The 18788-nt window shown below is 38.1% G+C and overlaps 1 protein-coding gene across 19 annotated transcripts in view; it reads right to left on the bottom strand.

Annotated features, from left to right (window-relative positions):
- Positions 1-18788, bottom strand: part of LOC143664917 (prolyl 4-hydroxylase subunit alpha-2-like) — a 211622-nt gene that overhangs the window by 77684 nt on the left and 115150 nt on the right. For all 19 annotated transcript variants that reach the window (XR_013166678.1, XR_013166676.1, XR_013166677.1 and 16 more), the window contains 5 exons: positions 15676-15872; positions 7821-7997; positions 2070-2140; positions 1300-1399; positions 984-1037 (listed from right to left, as the gene is read on the bottom strand). Coding sequence is in view for 15 of the 19 variants with exons in the window: in XM_077138378.1 (XP_076994493.1) it covers positions 984-1037; positions 1300-1399; positions 2070-2140; positions 7821-7997; positions 15676-15872 (599 nt within the window). In the remaining 4 variants the exon portion in view is untranslated. The remainder of the gene's footprint in view (positions 1-983; positions 1038-1299; positions 1400-2069; positions 2141-7820; positions 7998-15675; positions 15873-18788) is intronic.

The raw sequence follows: 18788 nt of genomic DNA on the forward strand, positions 1-18788 counted from the left end.
ACTCTTAGAAAATATTTTGCCAAATCAGGATTAGTTCACAGCATAGAGTAACATAGAAAGAGGCTGGATTTTTCTTCCAAGGTCTATATGGTTTCTTCAGTGAAAGCTGTTCCTGCAGTATCAAGAAAGCAGTTTCCCAGATTCTTGTACCAGTGAAGTGAGACTGACTGTAGAGACAACTACTACTGGACTGCATTCTGGCAGCTATGAGAAGGCTTTTCTTCTGGGGATGTCCCCTGGTGAAGGGAAAAGTTTAAAGGAAAAGTCTTAGGTCAGATCTGCTCTTTCAGGAAGGCTTCTCTGAATGTTCATGCTTCATGACTGTCTACTGAGTGCCAGGAGCACTTCATACATACTTCCTTTACAGCATTTTCAATTATTTTGAAAGTGGCTGTACATATTTATGTCTCAAAAAAAACAACAACACATGGTTTCTGTATGGGAAAGGACACTGTCTTCTTTGCTTTTCTATCTCCAGTTCCCAAGAGAGCAATCAGCACATAAAAGTACTAAAGAAATATTTGTTGTTTAGTGTGCTGGCTCAGTTTGTCCTTCCCAAAGCACAAAATATCTCTCTTACCTCTCTATTTAGCTCAGTTACTCTGGCTAAAGCACTGGACCTCAAAGCAAGGAAATCAAAAGCCTCTTCTGTCAACAGAGAAATAAGGTCTGCCTGAAGATGAGGCAGAGGAACCTAGCACAAATGGGCCCAAAGGCAGGGGCAAAGGACCTTATGTGGCTCTCTCTCTCCACACTTTCCATTCCGGAAACTAAACAGAATTCCAGGTGCCTGGCAGACATAGCAACACTTTAAGAGAAGGGTATAAAAGATGTTTTCTCTTCTGAGCCTGAGTCTTGAAATTTCCAAAGATTTATCCTTGAGAATTTAGGAGCCCTGAGTTAAAAACCAAACCTCCCTATATGAGTTCTGACCCAACTTTTGCTGCTTGAACCCAGCCAAAGGAATAACATTTTGTCCTTACCGAAAAATAATCCAAATGAGGTCCATAGAGTCCCCCAATACCGTAACAAGCAACCTAGAAGTGAAAAAAAAAGATAGGGTTAGCCTTCAAACCAGCCCAGGAATTCTGCCTGTCAAGGCCTTCTCCTAAATGAAGATACAATAAGCAGCCTATCTGGTATATAGGGGTTTCTGCAGAACAAAAGTTATCCTGCCAAATGGATAATGAGAAGCTCCAACGTAAGCAGGTAGCTATGGCTCAACTGCCATATTCTAAAAGAACAAGAAGGGGGTCAGGACAGAGATTCCTCATTCACATGGACTGAGACACCTCCTACCTGGAGTAAGTCTGCTGTTTCATCCGACAGCCCAGTGATGAGCTGAATCCTTCGATTCACTTGGCCAATCACAGGGTCTTCCTCTTCCACCAGAAATACACTGGGTAGGGAATATCAGGGGGAAGAGGAGATACGGGAAAGGAATTAACACAGGATTAGTGTGAGCGAGGGGAAACAGATGGAGTAGAAAATGAGGGGAGCAGGGTAGGGCTCAGAGGTCATTCCTCTCTCTTCTGGATACTATATAACAATTGTCATTTTTGACTCAGAAATACCACATAAGGAGGTTCAGAGTCCTTACACTGTCAGCATTCACATGGCCCTCATTTCTTCCAACCCTCGCATATAATAATGACAATACTGAAACAATAATGAGGAAGTGAATCATCCAAGTTTATAAAGCCTGCAAGTGGCAGAGCTGGGATTATAACTCAAGTCTTCAGGACTAATCCTTTGCCCTTTTTGTGATGACATAACAAGACTTCCCAGGTGCTTAAATAAAACCGCAAACTGGTCAAACCCCAATAAAAAGGAGAATATGCAGGCTAGGGTAAAATCACTCCTGGGGTGATAAACAAAACATAAATCACACACAAACATACATACACAATCACACACAGGCCCACAGGGAGGCATGCACACAGAGCCACACCTAAGAAACAAATAGTAAACAAATGGAGAGACACCAAGTGAATAAACAGGTCAGAGAAATCTCACATATGATTAGGGTGACTGGGACAGATGCTAAACACCCCCAATCTCCAGATTACCTTTTACTGATCCTGGCAACTGATGCATGGGTGGAAGCTGTATTGACATTAAAGATACTGGATCGTTCCATCTAGGTAACAGAAGCTAAGAATGAATACAGTTTCAATTCATCCCTGCCTATCTGCTTATGTCCTACACATAGAAGATCAACGACACATTCATTCATTCTAATAAAATGTTATTCTGAAATATTTCAAACACAGAGAGAAGTTCAGAGAATAATATAAGACATTCATAGGCACCCCTAAACTAGCCCAGTCAAATCTTAACATTTAGCCATATGAGGCAGAGCCTATCTACTCATATACTATTCTTCGTCTCCCCTTTTAGCAAGAGACTTTATTTACGATATCAATGTATCAAGAAAAAAAGACTAAACCTTCCCATCTCATTTGTTGAAAGCAAAGACAGGAGAGAGTGGCTTAGAGAGTATGAAGAAGTGGAGATATCAGTGAAGGTAACTAAAAAGATAAATTTAAAACCCAATAGCACTGTATCCTCAATATATAAATAAATCTACTTTTTAACTTCTGTAAGAGTCAGAGTACAACTGAACAAGAAAAGTCGTATTTCCCAATAATGGACACGCAGAATATAAAAAGGTAATGTGAGACTGACAACATAAAGAGAGGAAGTAGAAGGATATGGGAGCAGAGAACGTGTATGCTATTGAATATAACAGTATCTTTTCAAATTACTTGGTTAAAGATGTGTGTTGTATAATACAAACACCAGAGTAATCACAAAGAAAATACTGACAGCATTTACAGAAATTAGAAAGGAATCAGTTAGATACATCACAAAAAATCAAGTATACAGAAAAGGAGGCTGCAAATAAAGGGGAAGCAAGACATAAAAAGATATGATATATAAAAACTAAATGACAAAAAGGTGAAATAAGTACTGCCTTTAGAGTAACAACACTAAATGTTAATGCAAACTCCCCAATCAAAATACACAGACTCAAAGATTGAATAACAAGGCATGAGACAACTACATGTTGTTTATAAGAGACTCACCTTGGACATAAAGACACAAATAGATTGAAGTGAAGAGGTGGAAAAAGATAATCCATGGAAATAATAACACAAAAGAGCCAGGATAGCTATACTAATAAAAGACTTAAGGTCAAAAGCTATTAAAGAGACAAAGAAGGGCGTTATATATGCATAAAAAGGTCAACCCACCAAGAAAAAATAACAGGCATATATATTTATTCACCTAACTAAAATACATGATGCAAAAACTAGCAAAAGTGAAGGGAGAAACAGACACCTCTACAATAACAGTTGGAAACGTCAATAAACCACTGTCATTAGTAGATAGATCATCTAGACAGAAGACCAATAAGAAAACACAGAACAAGAATAATATGATATGCGAGCCAGACTTAGACATATACACAACACTGCACCCCAAAACAGTAGGATATACATTTTTCATGACTGCACATGGATCATTCTTTGGGATTGACCACATACTGGGTCATGAAACAAGAGTCAATAAATCTTCAAAGATTGAAATTATACAAAGCATCCTCTCCCACCATAATGGAATGAAGCTGGAAATCAATACTAGGCAGAGAAATGGAAAATCCACAAATATATGGAAGTTAAATAACACTCAAACAAATTTACAAGGGAAATTAGTAAACATTTTGAGACAAATGAAAATGAGAACAGAACATATCAAAACTTAAGGGAGCAGTAAGCAAGATGAAAGGATAAACTAGAGACCAATGAAAGCACAAAGGTTGGTTCAGGTCTGGCTACCACTAACTTCCATTAACTCCATTTATCCAGATCGCCCCAAGTAATAACAAACCATGCAAGCATGGACAGCTTGCCATAAAACAAAGCTTTAGGACAAGTACCCTGGCCGCCTACTTCCAACAGGGCTACCAATGCTAAGCCTCTGCAGAGGATTGGATCCATACCTAGAGCTTCAGTAAGCATCTGACTCACACATTCAAGCCAATTCTTGATCGTTAAAAAAAAAAAATGGTGTTCACTAAAGACAGAAGCAACCCAAATATCCATTGACAGATGACTTGAAAAACAAAACACGGTAGGTACAAACAATAGAATATTATTTAGTCATAAAAAGGAATGGAGTTCTCATCCATAACACAACATGGAATAACTATGAAAACATTATGTCAAGTGAAATAAAAATACAAATGGACAAATAGTGGATGATTCCACTTAAATGAAATATCTAGAATAAGCAAATTCATAGGGACAGAAATTAGATAAGAGGTTGTCAGGGGCTCTAATGAGATAATGAGATAGGGCAATGGGGAGTTACTGATTAATGGGTATAGAATTCCTGTCTTGGGTAATGAAGCAGTTTTGGAAATGGATGGTAGTGATGGTAACACAACATCATAAATGTAATTAATGCCACTGTATCACTTAAAAATTGTTAAAATGGATATTTTTGTTATACATATGCTAATACAATAAAAATAAATTTTAAAAATGGTGTTCTAAAAAATTAAAATAAAAATAATGCAAAATTGAGCCTTGGGAAAAAAAAACTTATGGGATGCAGTGAAGGGAGTGCCGAGAGAGAAATTTATAGCCCTAAATGCTTATGATAAAAAAGACAAAAGAGGTAAAATAAAAGACCTAATTGTAAACTTAAAGGAACTGGAAAATAACATCACACTAAACCCAAAGCAAGCAGAGGGAAAGAAATAACAAAGATGAGAGCAGAAATAAATGAAACAGAGAATAAAAAACAATAGGGAGCATTAACAAAACGAAAAGTTGGTTCTCTGAAAAGGTCAATAAAATTAACAAACCCTTAGCTAGACTAACAAAAAAGAGACAGAGAGAGAGAGAGAGAGGAGGCAAATAAATAAAATCAGAAATGAGAAGGAGGACATTATCACCAACCATACAGAAATAAAAAAGGTAATTAAGGGGATACTATGAACATCTGTATGCCAGTAAATTAGATAATTTAGATGAAATGGACAACTTCCTAGAAATACGTGGACAATCTACACTGTCTACAGAAGAAATAGAAGAGTATCTTCAACCTCTTCAAAAGCAAAGAGATTGAATCTGTCATCAAAAACCTCCCAGCAAAGAGAAGTCCAGGACTGGATAGCTTCACAGGAGATTCTACCAAGCATTCCAAGAAGAATTAATACCAGTCCTGCTCACACTCTTCCAAAACACTGAAGAAGTGGGAATACTACCTTATTCTATGAAGCCAACATCATGCTAAAATGAAAACCTGATAATGACACTACAAAAAAAGAAAATTACAGACCTTTTTCTCTTATGAATATAGATGTAAAAATCCTCAACAACATACTAGCAAATTGAACCCATAGCAGATTAAAAGATGTATACATCATGATCAGGTGAGAAATGCATATGGTATGCAGGGATGGTTTAACAGAAGAAAATCAATTAATGCAATATACAATATTAATAAAATAAAGAAATAAATACATGAACATCAAAATTGATGCAGAAAAGGCATTTGACAAAGATTCAGCATTCTCACTTGTTAAAAAAACACTGAGAAAAATAGAAACAGAAGGAAACTTCCTCAACATAATAAAGGGTATATATGAAAAATGCACTTCTAACATCACACTTTATGATGAATGACTGAAAGCTTTCCTTCTAAGATCTGGAACAAAACAAGGAAGCCTACTGTCAGCACTGTTATTCAGAATTGTACTGGCAGTTCTAGCCAGTGTAATTAGGTAAGACAAATAAACTGTGTCCAAATTGGAGGGGAAGAAGTAAAACTCTCCCTATTGACAGAAGACAAAATCCTATATATAGAAAATACCAAATAATTCATAGAAAGCTTCTAGAAACAATAAATGAATTCGGCAAAGTTGCAGAATTCAAGAATAAAATACAAAAATCATTGTATTTTTGTCCAATAACGAACAATCTGAAAAGTAAATTAAGAAAATAATCTTACTTACAATGGTATTTAAAAGAATAAAATACGTAGGAATATATTTAACCAAGGACATTGAAGTTCGTACACTGAAAACTTTAAAAAAACATTGATGAAAGAAATTAAAGAAGATATAAATAAATAGCAATCTCATGATTAGAAGACTTAATATTGTTAAGATGGCAACACTACCTAAAGCAATCTACAAAATCAATGCAAATCCTATCAAAGTCCCGGAAGACTTTTTACAGAAATGGAAAAGCTGAACTTCAAATTCACATAGAATACAAAGGGTCTCAGCCAAAATCTTGAAAAAAAAGAACAAAGTTAGAGGATTTATACCTCCCTATCTTAAAACTTAATACAAATCTACAGTAGTTAAGACAGTGGTGATATTAACATAAAGCTAGACACATATACCAATGGAATAGAACTGAGAGTCCAGAAATAAATCCTCACATCTATGACCAATCGATTTTTGACAAATCCATTCAATGGGGAAAGAATAATCTCTTCAACAAATGGTGTTAAACTGGAAATCCACATGCCTTTGACTGTATACAAAAAAATGAACTCCAAATGGATCAACAACAAAAAATATAAGAACTAAAATTATAAAACTCTTAGAAGAAAATATAGGGAAACATGCTCAGGACATGCATTAAGAAACAGATTCTTAGCTTATACAACAAAAGCACAAGCAAGAATAGAAAAAATAGATAAACAGGTCTTCATTAAAGCTAAAAACTTTTGTGCCTCAAAGGACATTAGCAAGAAAGTGAAAGACAATCTACAGAATGGGAGAAAATATTTAGAAATGGTTTACTACTCAGAATATATTTCAAAAACTCCTACAATTCAGTAACAAAAAGACAAGCAACCCAATAAAAAATGGGCAAAGAATTAGAATAGATATTTCTCCAAAGAAGATTTACAAATGGGCAATAAGCACATGAAAGGATGTTTAACATCATTAGCCACTAGGAAAATCGAAATCACACCTACAAGGAGATACCACTTCATATTCACTGGGATAGCTATTATTAAATAAATGGAAAATAAGTACTTACAAGGATGTGGAAGAAGAGGAAGTTTAGTACATTGTTGGTGGAGATGTAAAATGGTGTAGCCACTCTGAAAAATGGTTTGGCAGTTCCTCTGAAAGTTAAATACAGAACTGCCATATAACCCAGAAATCCTACTTCTAGGTATATATTCAAAAAAGAAAACAGGAACCCGAACAGATATTTTTACTACAATGTTCATAGAAGCATTATTCATATAATAGCCAAAAGATGGAAGCATAAACAAATGTGGCATATCCATACAATGAACTTATTCAGGCATAAAAAGGAATAAAGTGCTGATAGATGCCACCACATAGATACATCTTGAAGATATGCTGAGTGAAATAAGAAACACAAATACAGGAAATACTGAATTGAGCAAATTCATAGAGACAGAAAGAGGAACAGTGTTTATCAGGAGCTATGGGGAGGGCAAATGAAAAATATGTGCTTAATGGGTATGCACTACCCACTGGGACGATGAAAATGTTCCAGTGCTGAAATTTACATAACACTATCAAAGTAATTGATGTCACATTATTGTACACTTTAAAATGGTTAAAATGATTTTTATGTTATGTATGTTTTACCACAATAAAAAAGGAGAAAAGCAGATAATATATAATAAATTCTATTTCCTGAGAGGCTTTGGACGACATCTGGATGACCAGGTCATGAAAAAATCTGCTTCTAACTCATTGCCACCAGCTTTTCCCTTAAGTTTCCCTTAAGTTTAATTAAGAAACGTACCTTTGGTATTGCAATCTCTTTGATCCTCTCAATTTCTTCATCTGACATGACATCATAGTACCTGACAATGTGCGGGCTGTCCCACTCATCCTCCTCTTTGAAGGGGGCGATGAGCAGCGCTGGAGTTCTGTTGCCATGGTGATATCTACAGAAAAGCATCTTCCGCTTCTGTGGTGTCTGGGGAGCAGAGAACAATAGGTTCTGACCCCTCTGACTGCAGGCACTGGCCTTGCTCCTTAGGTCCATTTCCCTCACCCCTTTTCTTGGTCAGCACAAACGACACACATAAATCATTCAATGTCTTCTTTACAGGAACACCCCACCTAAGAACCCTTATGAGGGGGGATACTCTTACATTTGACTTGAACAGCAAAGTGACAGTTCAACTTAGGAGGGCTTGGATGAAACAACCTTTCTCTTCCATCCATCTTCCTATAATGTCCAGGAGTAACTGGCTCACTCCTGATTGAACCCTTGAATGGTTCCTGTTCTCTACAGCCTTGCTCTTACTCAAAGCATGGTCTTGTGAAGCAGCACCAGCAGCAGATGGAAGACTGTTAGAATACAGAATCTCAGGCTCTACCCCAACACTGCTGGTACAGAATTAACATTTTAACAAGATCCCCAGGGGATTCCCATACCTGTTAAAGTGAGAGTATTGTTTAACAAAATAAAGTCCAAGTTCTACACTATGACCTACCTGGTCCTCCATGATACAAGCCTACCTATATTAAAATTCTAAATACCATAGTTTCCTTCTTTAATATTTGTTCTGCTAATAAAAAAAACACTTCCTCTTCTCAAAATACAGTATGATTTTTCTCACTGGACATTTATTTATACATGGTGTGGTTTCAACTTAAAATTTCTCTTAGTACATTGTCAACATGGCATCTAGTTCAAGAGTCCTTGTGGATCTTTATTCTTCTTTGTCTTAATGTAGAGTTAGTTAATTCTTCTTCTGTGTTGCCACCAAGTCTTGCACTTACCATTACTGTACTAAAATTACTGATTTATGCTTTTTATTTTCCTTTAATAGATTACATTCTTCCATGGCAGGGCCAAAGTATACAGGTGTGATGGTTAAGTTAATGTGCAACTTGGCCAGGTGATGGTGGCCTGTTGCTTGGTCAAGCAAGCACTGGCCTAACCATTACTGCCACCATTTCATGGATTTAAATCATCAGTCAATTGTTTGCCAACTATGGATGCTCACATCTACAATCAACCAGTAGGAGTGCCTTCCATAATGAAAGTCATTTAATTCAATCAGTTGACAGTTTTAAGGGAGAAAACTTTCATCTCTACTTCAGAAGCCTCTCCTGTAGAATTCATCGAAAACTTTCATCAGTTGCCAGTTTGCAGTCTGACCTATGGAATTTGAACTCATGCTTCCCCACAGCTGCATAAGACACTTTAATAAAATCTCATAGTATTTACAGGTATCTCCTGTTGGTTCTGTTTCCCTAGAGAATCCTGACTACTACAACTTTGGTACAAGGACAGTTCTGGAGAAACAGAATCTTGAAAATGGGTTTTTCCTATTGATTAGATTAAAAGGCACAAATGACTCTAATTCCAACAATCAAGATGGCACTGACAGTCCATGGTGTGAGTTGACAATAGAGATATGTAAAATATCACCATTTGACTCTGCTAATTGTAAGCTTATATGAGGCAAAGCTCTGGGTAACAGTGTTTTTTACTTTACCAGAGTTTTGAGGAGTTAAAAGGTATAATGACATTGACTGGTTGATCCTAGATATGCTGGATACAGTTATAAAAGAAACGGATGCTATTCTGGAGGCTACTCTTGTGCAAGATTCAGATAATATTGCTAATTGCCATAGTTTGCTAAGTCCCAACCAACATCATCCCTATTAATCTTAAAGAACACAGAGGGCTCTATCTGAGATCCTACAAAAGTTTCACACACAGAGTTTACTTTTCAGAAACCTAAAACCTTCAGATGGTTCCTAGGCCTGATAAGTCCTGAAATCCAGAGGTGCTAGTCTCTCCAAGAATATCAACTAGTTTCATCCCCCTATCCCACATTTTTGACATTCTTTTTCAACATGAAAAAGTTAGAATGGGTATAACCCAAATATCCCTAAAGATTGGGAGAAGGATTGATCAAAGAAGAAAGAGGAGTTAAAACACAGAAGTTAGGATTTAAACAAATGAATATGACTGAATCATTGTATTGATATTTCTTTTTAGTCTCCAGTGTTTTAGAGCAGCTAGAAGGGAAAACCTGAAATTGTGGAACTGTAACTCATATGAAACATTGAAATCTGTTCTATAACTTCTTGTTAAACTGTGCTTTGAAATTTATTGCTTTTTTGTATATGTGTTATTTTTCACAATAAAAATAAAATAAATTTTAAAAAATGAAAGGGATGAGGTGAAGTCTTCCAATTTGCAGGTTAAGCCCCATACGAAGGATATAAATGTTTCTATGCGTGCTCCTGAAAGAAAATCTTATTTCCTGTGGCCGCATACTTGAGATCTCCGAAAACCAGACCCAGAGTCTCATAGCATAAGTAACAGATTAACAATGTAAATTAAAATTCCAACCTTGTAGGGTGTCTGCTGTTAATGTGAAGGAACTGATTGGAAAGGAATGGGATCTTGAAGGATGGGGACATATGGACTGATGATGATGGCAGTAGGGACATTGAAACCCTAGATTCTACTGTGTCTTTACTAGATAAACCTGTAATGGTCTGCCCTGAGGAAAGAGCTGCTCTACCTCCAGTCTGCCCTGAGGAAAGAGTCACCCAATCTTCAGCCTGCCCTGAGGAAACAGATTCCTAACATTCAGTCTGCCCTGAGGAGTCTGCCTTCCAACCTCCACTTGAAGATATCAACCATTCAGTGCCTGCTAAACCTGTAGCTACCTCCCCCGAGGAAAAAGGATTCACTCCTCTATCTGGAGAGATTAATCCTGTTTCACCAGATGAGACTGCAAGGGAATGTCCTGAGGTAACTGGCTTGAAAGACATTTCAAATTCTTTTTCTGATCTACCCCCCCCTACCCCCCCCCCTTTTTTTTCCAGGTCTATAACTAAAGTCCCAAAAGGCCCTGAAAGGTGAGGTATGAAGCGTGACCCGTGAGGAGGTACAGTCTAAAAGAACTACATGAATTTTCCAATTATATAGAGAGAAATCAAGGGAAAATGTGTGGGATTGGATATTAAGGGTGTGGGAATATAAAGCGGGATCATATTGAAGTTATTAAGATGGGCCTCCTAAACAGAGATTTTTAATTCAATGCTGTAACTTGAAGGGCTAGAAAAGGTGTTAACAATTTGTCTGGGTGGTTGGTTGAAACCCAGATCAAAAGGTGGGCGACATTATCTGAGGATGAAATGTCAGAAATACCCTGGTATAATGTAGATGAGGGGATTCAAAGGCTTAGAGAGATTGGAATTTAAGAGTGGATTTATCATGGAAGATCTGCTCAAATACTCCGGGAATGTCCGGAGAACAAACCTTTTACCAAGACTGTGAGGGCTAAATTTGTTAGACTAGTATCATCATCCCTGAAGAGCTCTGTAGTTGCCCTTCTCTGTAGGTCATATATGACTGTGGTAACTGCTGTCATTAAACACGATGAGTATTATTTGATCCCAAGTTGGCAGAAGCCACATGGCAGTAAATAATTGCCAAAATCAAGGTGGTTGTGGCCACCATAATGAATATCAGACTCAAAGCAGCAGTCAAAATACTCTGACTTGCAGAGACCTGTGGCACTGGTTAGTAGATCACTGGGTAAATAAAATAGTAAAATAGATGTAAAGTAAAATAGATGGGCAGTCTACTAAATTCTTTCATCTGTATAAACAGAAGGGTTCTAGATCAAGTGAACAAGTCTAACTTGAATTACAAAAACAGAAAGTCTTGGCACCTTAATAAATTCCCAGACTCGAGACAGTTTGCAGATCCAGAGCTCCTTGAATGAGGGGAAGGGCAGGTTCCCTTGGGGAAGGACCATGCTAAACTGCCAAAAATTTATACTGTTAATCTTCCTCCCAGCTTTTCACAAAGAGACCTACAGACCTTTACCAGGGTAACTGTTCTTTGTGAAAAAGAAAATGATCAGATATTTCAAGGATTATTAGATACTGGTTCAGAGATGACATTAATTCCAAGAGATCCAAAATGTAACTCTGGTCAACCAATCAAAGTAGTGCCTTATGGAGGTCAAGTGACAATGGAGTTTTAGCTCAGGTGTGTCTCCTAATGGGCCCCTGTACCCATTCTGTAATTATTGCCCCAGATCTGGAATGTATAATTGGAGTAGACATACTCAGCAATTGGAATAGTCCCCATATTGGTTCCTTGACTTGTGGAGTAAGTGCAATTATGGTAGGAAAGGCCAAATGGAAGCAGAAAAACAGTCCCTGCCCAACAAAATAGTAAATCAGAAGCAACAGCAGATTACTGGAGGGACTGCAGAGGCCACTCTTAAGCACTTGGAAGAATGCAGGGATGGTGATTCCCACCACATCCCCACTCAACTCTCCTCTTTCGCCTGTGCAGAAAACAGTTGGGTCTTGGAGGATGACAGCGGATTATCATAAACTGAACCAGGTGGAGATTCCAATTGCAGCTGCTGCTCCAGATGTGATATGATTGTTTGAGCAAATCAACATATCCCCTGGTACCTAGTATGCAGCTATTTATATGGCAAATGCTTTTTTTCTCCTCAATAGCTGTTAGTAAGGACCACCTAAAACAGTTTGCTTTCATCTGGCAAGGCCACTAGTACATCACGGTACTACTTCATGGGTATATCTCTCTAGCCCTATGTCATAATTTTGTCTCCAGGGAACTTAATCATTTCTCCCTTCCTCAAGACATCATACTGGTCCATCAAATTGATGATATCATGTTGACTGGAATTAGTAAGCAAGAAGTAGCAAGTACTCTTACTGATAAGGCATTTGCATGTCAGAGCATGGGAGATATATCCAACAAAAATACAAGGGCTTTCCACCTCAGTGGAATTTCTAGGTGTTCAGTGATATGGGGCATGTTGAGATATCCTTTCTAAGGTGAACAATAACTGTTGCATCTAGCCCCTCCTATGACCAAAAAAGAGGCACAACATAGTTGGCCTCTTTGGATTTCAGAGACAACATATTCCTCATTTGGGCCTTCTACTCCAGCCCATTTACCAAGTGACCCGAAAAGCTTCTAGTTTTGAGTGGAGACCAGAACAAGAAGAGATTCTGTGACAGGCACAAGCTGCTCTGCCACTTGGACCACATGATCCAGCAGATTCAATGGTGTTGGAAGTGTCAGCGGAAAATAAGGAAGAAAGAGCCTTTGGCAGGCCCCTAAAGGAGGAGCACAATGTACCACTCCTAGGATTTTGGAGTAAGTCCTTGCCATTTTCTGTAGACGACTCATTTTGAAAACAGCTTTTGGCCTGCTACTGGGCCTTTGTAGAGACCAAATGCTTAACCATGGGCCCCCAACTTAGCATGAGACCTGAATTGCCTACTGTGCTGGTCTGAAACTATCATGTACCCCAAAAATCCCATGTCCTTTAATTCTCATTCAATATTGCTGGGTAGGATCATTCTGACTGTTTTCATGGAGATGTGACCCACCCAACTGTGGGTGGTAACTTTTGATTAGATGGTTTTTATGAAGATGCATCTCCACCCATTCAAGGTGGGGTTAATACTTACTAGAGCCCTTTAAGAGGGAACTATCTTGGAAAAAGCTTCAGAGCCAACAGAGCCCACATAGCTAGAGACCTTTGGAGATACAGAAAGAAAACTCCTGGGGAAGCCTTATGAAATGAGAAGAGAAAGCTAGCAGACATTGCCATGTGTTCTCCCAGCTGAGAGAGAAACCCTGAACTTCATAGGCCCTTTCTTTGGAGTTAAGGTACCCCTTCTCTGGATGCCTTAGATTGGACATTTCTATGGCCTCAGACTTGTAAACTCTTAACTTCATAAATTCTTCTTTCAAAAGCTGTTCCATTTCTGGTATATTGCATTCTGGCAGCTTCAGCAAACTTAAATACCTATCTGAGCTAGGTGCTGACTGGCCCACCAAGCCATAAATTTGGGCATGTACAGGAGCCCTCTATCATAAAATGGAATTGGTATACATAAGATAGTGCTTGAGCATGTACTGAAGGCTCAAGTAAGTAACAAGAGGAAATGGCCCAAGTGTCCATGGCCCACACTCCTGCCACTACTTTCCTTTCCCAGCCCAGAACCATGGCCTTTTGGGACACTCCTTACCATCAGTTAACTGAGGAAGAGAAAATTGGGGCCTGGTTTACAGATGGTTCTGCATGATATGCAGGTACCACCTCAAAGTGGGACAGCTGTAGCACTGCAGCCCCTTTCTGGGATGTCTCTGAAACACAGTGGTGAGGGGAAACCTCCTATCGGGTGGAACTTAGAGCAGTGTGCCTGGCTGTTCATTTCATTTGGAAGGAGAACTAGCAGGAGGTGCATTTATATACTGATTCATGGGCTATTGCTAATCGTTTGGCTAAATGGTCAAAGACATGGAAAGAGCATGATACGATGAGTAGGACAAAGAGGTCTGGGGAAGAGGTATGTGGGTAGACCTTTCTATGTGGGCAAAGAAGATGAAGATATTTGTGTCTCATGTGGATGCTCACTAGAGGGTGACTTCAGCAGAGGACGGTTTTAATAATCAAGTGGATAAGATGACCCACTCTGTGGATACCAGTCAGCCCCCTTTACAGCCACTCCTGTGATTGCACAATGGGCTCATGAGCAAAGTGGTCCTTGTGGAGGTTATGCATGAACTCAACAACATTGATTTCCACTCACCAAGGGTGACTTGGCTACAGCTACTGCTAAGTGCCTGATCTGCTGGCAGCAGAGACACACCCTCAGCCCCAAATATGGCATCATTACCCGAGTTGATCAACCTGTTCTTTGGTGGCAAGTTGATTACATCAGACCACTTCCATCATGGAAGGGGCAGCAATTTGTTCTAACTGGAATAGACATACCCTGTATATGGGTTTGCTTTTCCTGCACGCACAATGATTCTGCCAAAACTACTATTTGTGGACTTAAGAATGTCTTATCAACTTTCATGGTATTCTACACAGCACTACTTCCGAACAAAGAACCCATTTCATAGCAAATGAAGTGCAGGAATGGATACATGCTCATGGAATTCTCTGGTCTTACCATGTTTCTCATCACCCTAAAGCAGCTGAGTTGATAGAACACTGGAATGGCCCTTTGAAGACTCAATTATGGTACCAACTAGGTGGCAATACCTTACAGGGCTGGAATAATGTTGTACAGGAGGCTGTGTATGCTCTGAAGGAGTGTCCACTCTACGGATCTGTTTCTCCATAGCCAGGATTCATGGGTCCAAGAATCAAGGGATGGAAATGGGAGCAGCACCACACACTATTACCTTTAGTGATCCACTAGGACAATTTTTGCTTCCTTATAAAACAGAAACTTATCAATATCCCCCACTCCAAACACAGCACTGCCTAATTACTTTACTCTGCTTTGTTTTTTAACATATCCATGTTACACAATAAAAATTATTGAACAAATAATATATATAATGGTCTTAATAACATTATATATATATACATATATAATGTTATTAAGTACCCAATTAGTTAATGATAGAAATAAGTGTTTGATATAGTTATAATACTGAAAAAGATCCTGTGTTGCACTCAAGGGACAGGACTGAGGACTGGAATACTTTCTCAACCAATCTGGCCCAGTGTTCTAAAAGTGCTCATTTTGCCAGGTAGTCTGAAGGCCTCTAAAGGGCCTAACCAACCCCTCAACTCTATCCATCCCTTTTCCCATCTTACGAGTTTGACACCCTCTCCGCGACAGAGGCTCTCAAAGACTTCCCAGGTGGGCAGATGGCTCAGGGAATCGTCATGGACACTGAATACTGTCTTCAAGTTGGTCTCTGATACCCTGTTTCCAAGATTTCCTGCACTTTTTTCCTCCAACAATTTCACAAAGTATGGCAGATTCAGCTGGGCTTGTTTATGAGAGGAGTCTGGAGCAAGGAAAGAGGGGGAAGGAAATTACTATCAGGAAAGTCGCTTAAGGAAGTTCTGCAAAACCCTTACTTCTGACAAATCTCTATGGTATCTGAACAGTGTCTGAACTGAACCCCTTGAGTTACAACTGAGAGAAGCAAAAACTGAGCTCCTACAGTACCCTTAACTTCTGTCATAGTATTTTCTACAATCCATTGAATTTACCTGCTTACATGTCTAATCTACCACTACCATCTCCAATTAGTCCATAAAATATTCTGGACAAGGGCCATAAAGTCTCACTTTTTTTTTTTTTGGCCTAGTATAGTACCTAGCATGAACTGAATTTAATATATCTGCTGAATAATAAAAATGGGTGCGGCTCTGCAATATCCCCACTTGCTGCCTACTTAATGCCAGAACATACCCTTGTAAATAAAGGGATACACCATTTGTCAAGGAGTTCATTTGACTTTTTGGCAGTGACGTAGATTTCTCTTCATACAGACCCCAAGTATATCTTTCTGCATATTCTAATTGTGAGTTCTGGAGCTAATTCCCAGGGCCACAAAAACACACATATAATCAATTGCTCTAATTCTTTTGTTCATCCTTCTTTTCTTTAATAATTTTAATTATTCATTCAATGCAGATTAAATTAAGTGCTTAACACTATGCTGGGGCTTGGAAATGCAAAAATGGTAAAAATCAGTAGCTCTTTACTAGGGGAAATAATCTAATAAGGGCGATAAAGATATGGATGATTAAAATAAAATACAAAAACTTCTATGGTAGAGGAAATTGCAGGCTACTATGGAAGAAATGGAAGATACACTTGTGGGGAATAGAGGATGTCAGAACAGATTTATCAGAAGAGATAGTGCCTTAGCCTCTTCCTCTAAGACAGCTTAATGGCCCAGTGATGACTTTTTTTTCCTTCTATGTATCTCTGTTCCATATGTTATTTCTTATATCACATATTTACATGATCCTTTAACATCTATGCAGCTTTCTTTTGAATTAATTAATAAAGTATTTAACTATATCCCTTCAGGGCTATTCCAACTAAGAAACTGGCCCTTCTTTTTGGTCTTTTTCAATTTTTTTCAGCAGTGTTATGTAGTTTTCAGTATATACATCTTTCACCTCCTTGGTTAAATATATTCTTAGGTACTTTATTCTCTTAGATGCTAATGTAAATGAAATTTCTTTCTTAATTTCCTTTTTTTTAAACCCGCGAGTGAATGTTAGTGATTGATTATGCTTGTTTCTAATGGCACTGTTCAGATCTAAACCTAGGGTAATTTAGCAACAAGCCTGGTGATTTTATTAAGCTCCCTTTGTTGATCAAGGAGATTTTTGCATAGGGCAGATTGGAAATATTCAAATTATTGAGCTATTCAAAAGTAGTATTGCCAGGGGTGCTGGGAAGTTGTTTTTTTTATTAATTAACGGAAAAAAAGAAATTAACCCAACATTTACAAATCATACTATTCTACATATGCAATCAGTAATTCTTAACATCATCACATAGATGCATAATCATCGTTTCTTAGCACATTTGCATCGGTTTAGAAGAACTAGCAACACAACAGAAAAAGATATAGAATGTTAATACAGAGAAAAAAATAAAAGTAATAATAATAGTACAAAAAGAAAAAAAAAACCTATAGCTCAGATGCAGCTTCAATCAGTGTTTTAACATGATTACTTTACAATTAGGTATTATTGTGCGGTCCATTTTTGAGTTTTTGTATCTAGTCCTGTTGCACAGTCAGTATCCCTTCAGCTCCAATTACCCATTATCTTACCCTGTTTCTAACTCCTGCTGGACTCTGTTACCAATGACATATTCCAAGTTTATTCTCTAATGTCGGTTCACATCAGTGGGATCATACAGTATTTGTCCTTTAGTTTTTGGCTAGATTCACTCAGCATAATGTTCTCTAGGTCCATCCATGTTATTACATGCTTCATAAGTTTATCCTGTCTTAAAGCTGAATAATATTCCATCGTATGTATATACCACAGTTTGTTTAGCCACTCGTCTGTTGATGGACGTTTTGGCTGTTTCCATCTCTTTGCAATTGTAAATAACGCTGCTATAAACATTGGTGTGCAAATGTCCGTTTGTGTCTTTGCCCTTAAGTCCTTTGAGTAGATACCCAGCAATTCTATACTCAGCTTTGGCAATTCTATACTCGTATGGCAATTCTATACTCAGCTTTTTGAGGAACCGCCAAACTGCCTTCCACAGTGGTTGCACCATTTGACATTCCCACCAACAGTGGATAAGTGTGCCTCTTTCTCCGCATCCTCTCCAGCACTTGTCATTTTCTGTTTTGTTGATAATGGCCATTCTGGTGGGTGTGAGATGATATCTCATTGTAGTTTTGATTTGTATTTCTCTAATGGCCAGGGACATTGAGCATCTCTTCATGTGCCTTTTGGCCATTTGTATTTCCTCTTCTGAGAGGTGTCTGTTCAAGTCTTTTTCCCATTTTGTAATTGGGTTGGCTATCTTTTTGTTGTTGAGTTGAAAAATCTCTTGATGAATTGTGAACACTAGACCTTTATCTGATATGTCATTTCCAAATATTGTCTCCCATTGTGTAGGCTGTCTTTCTACTTTCTTGATGAAGTTCTTTGATGCACAGAAGTGTTTAATTTTGAGTAGCTCCCATTTATTTATTATCTTTCTTCAGTGCTCTTGCTTTAGGTTTAAGGTCCATAAAACCGCCTCCAATTGTAAGTTTCATAAGATATCTCCCTACATTTTCCTCTAACTGGTTTATGGTCTTAGACCTAATGTTTAGATCTTTGATCCATTTCGAGTTAACTTTTGTATAGGGTGTGAGATACGGGTCCTCTTTCATTCTTTGGCATATGGATATCCAGTTCTCTAGGCACCATTTATTGAAGAGACTGTTCTG

The sequence above is a fragment of the Tamandua tetradactyla genome, chromosome 20, assembly GCF_023851605.1.
Source record: "Tamandua tetradactyla isolate mTamTet1 chromosome 20, mTamTet1.pri, whole genome shotgun sequence".
NCBI lineage: Eukaryota > Metazoa > Chordata > Mammalia > Pilosa > Myrmecophagidae > Tamandua > Tamandua tetradactyla.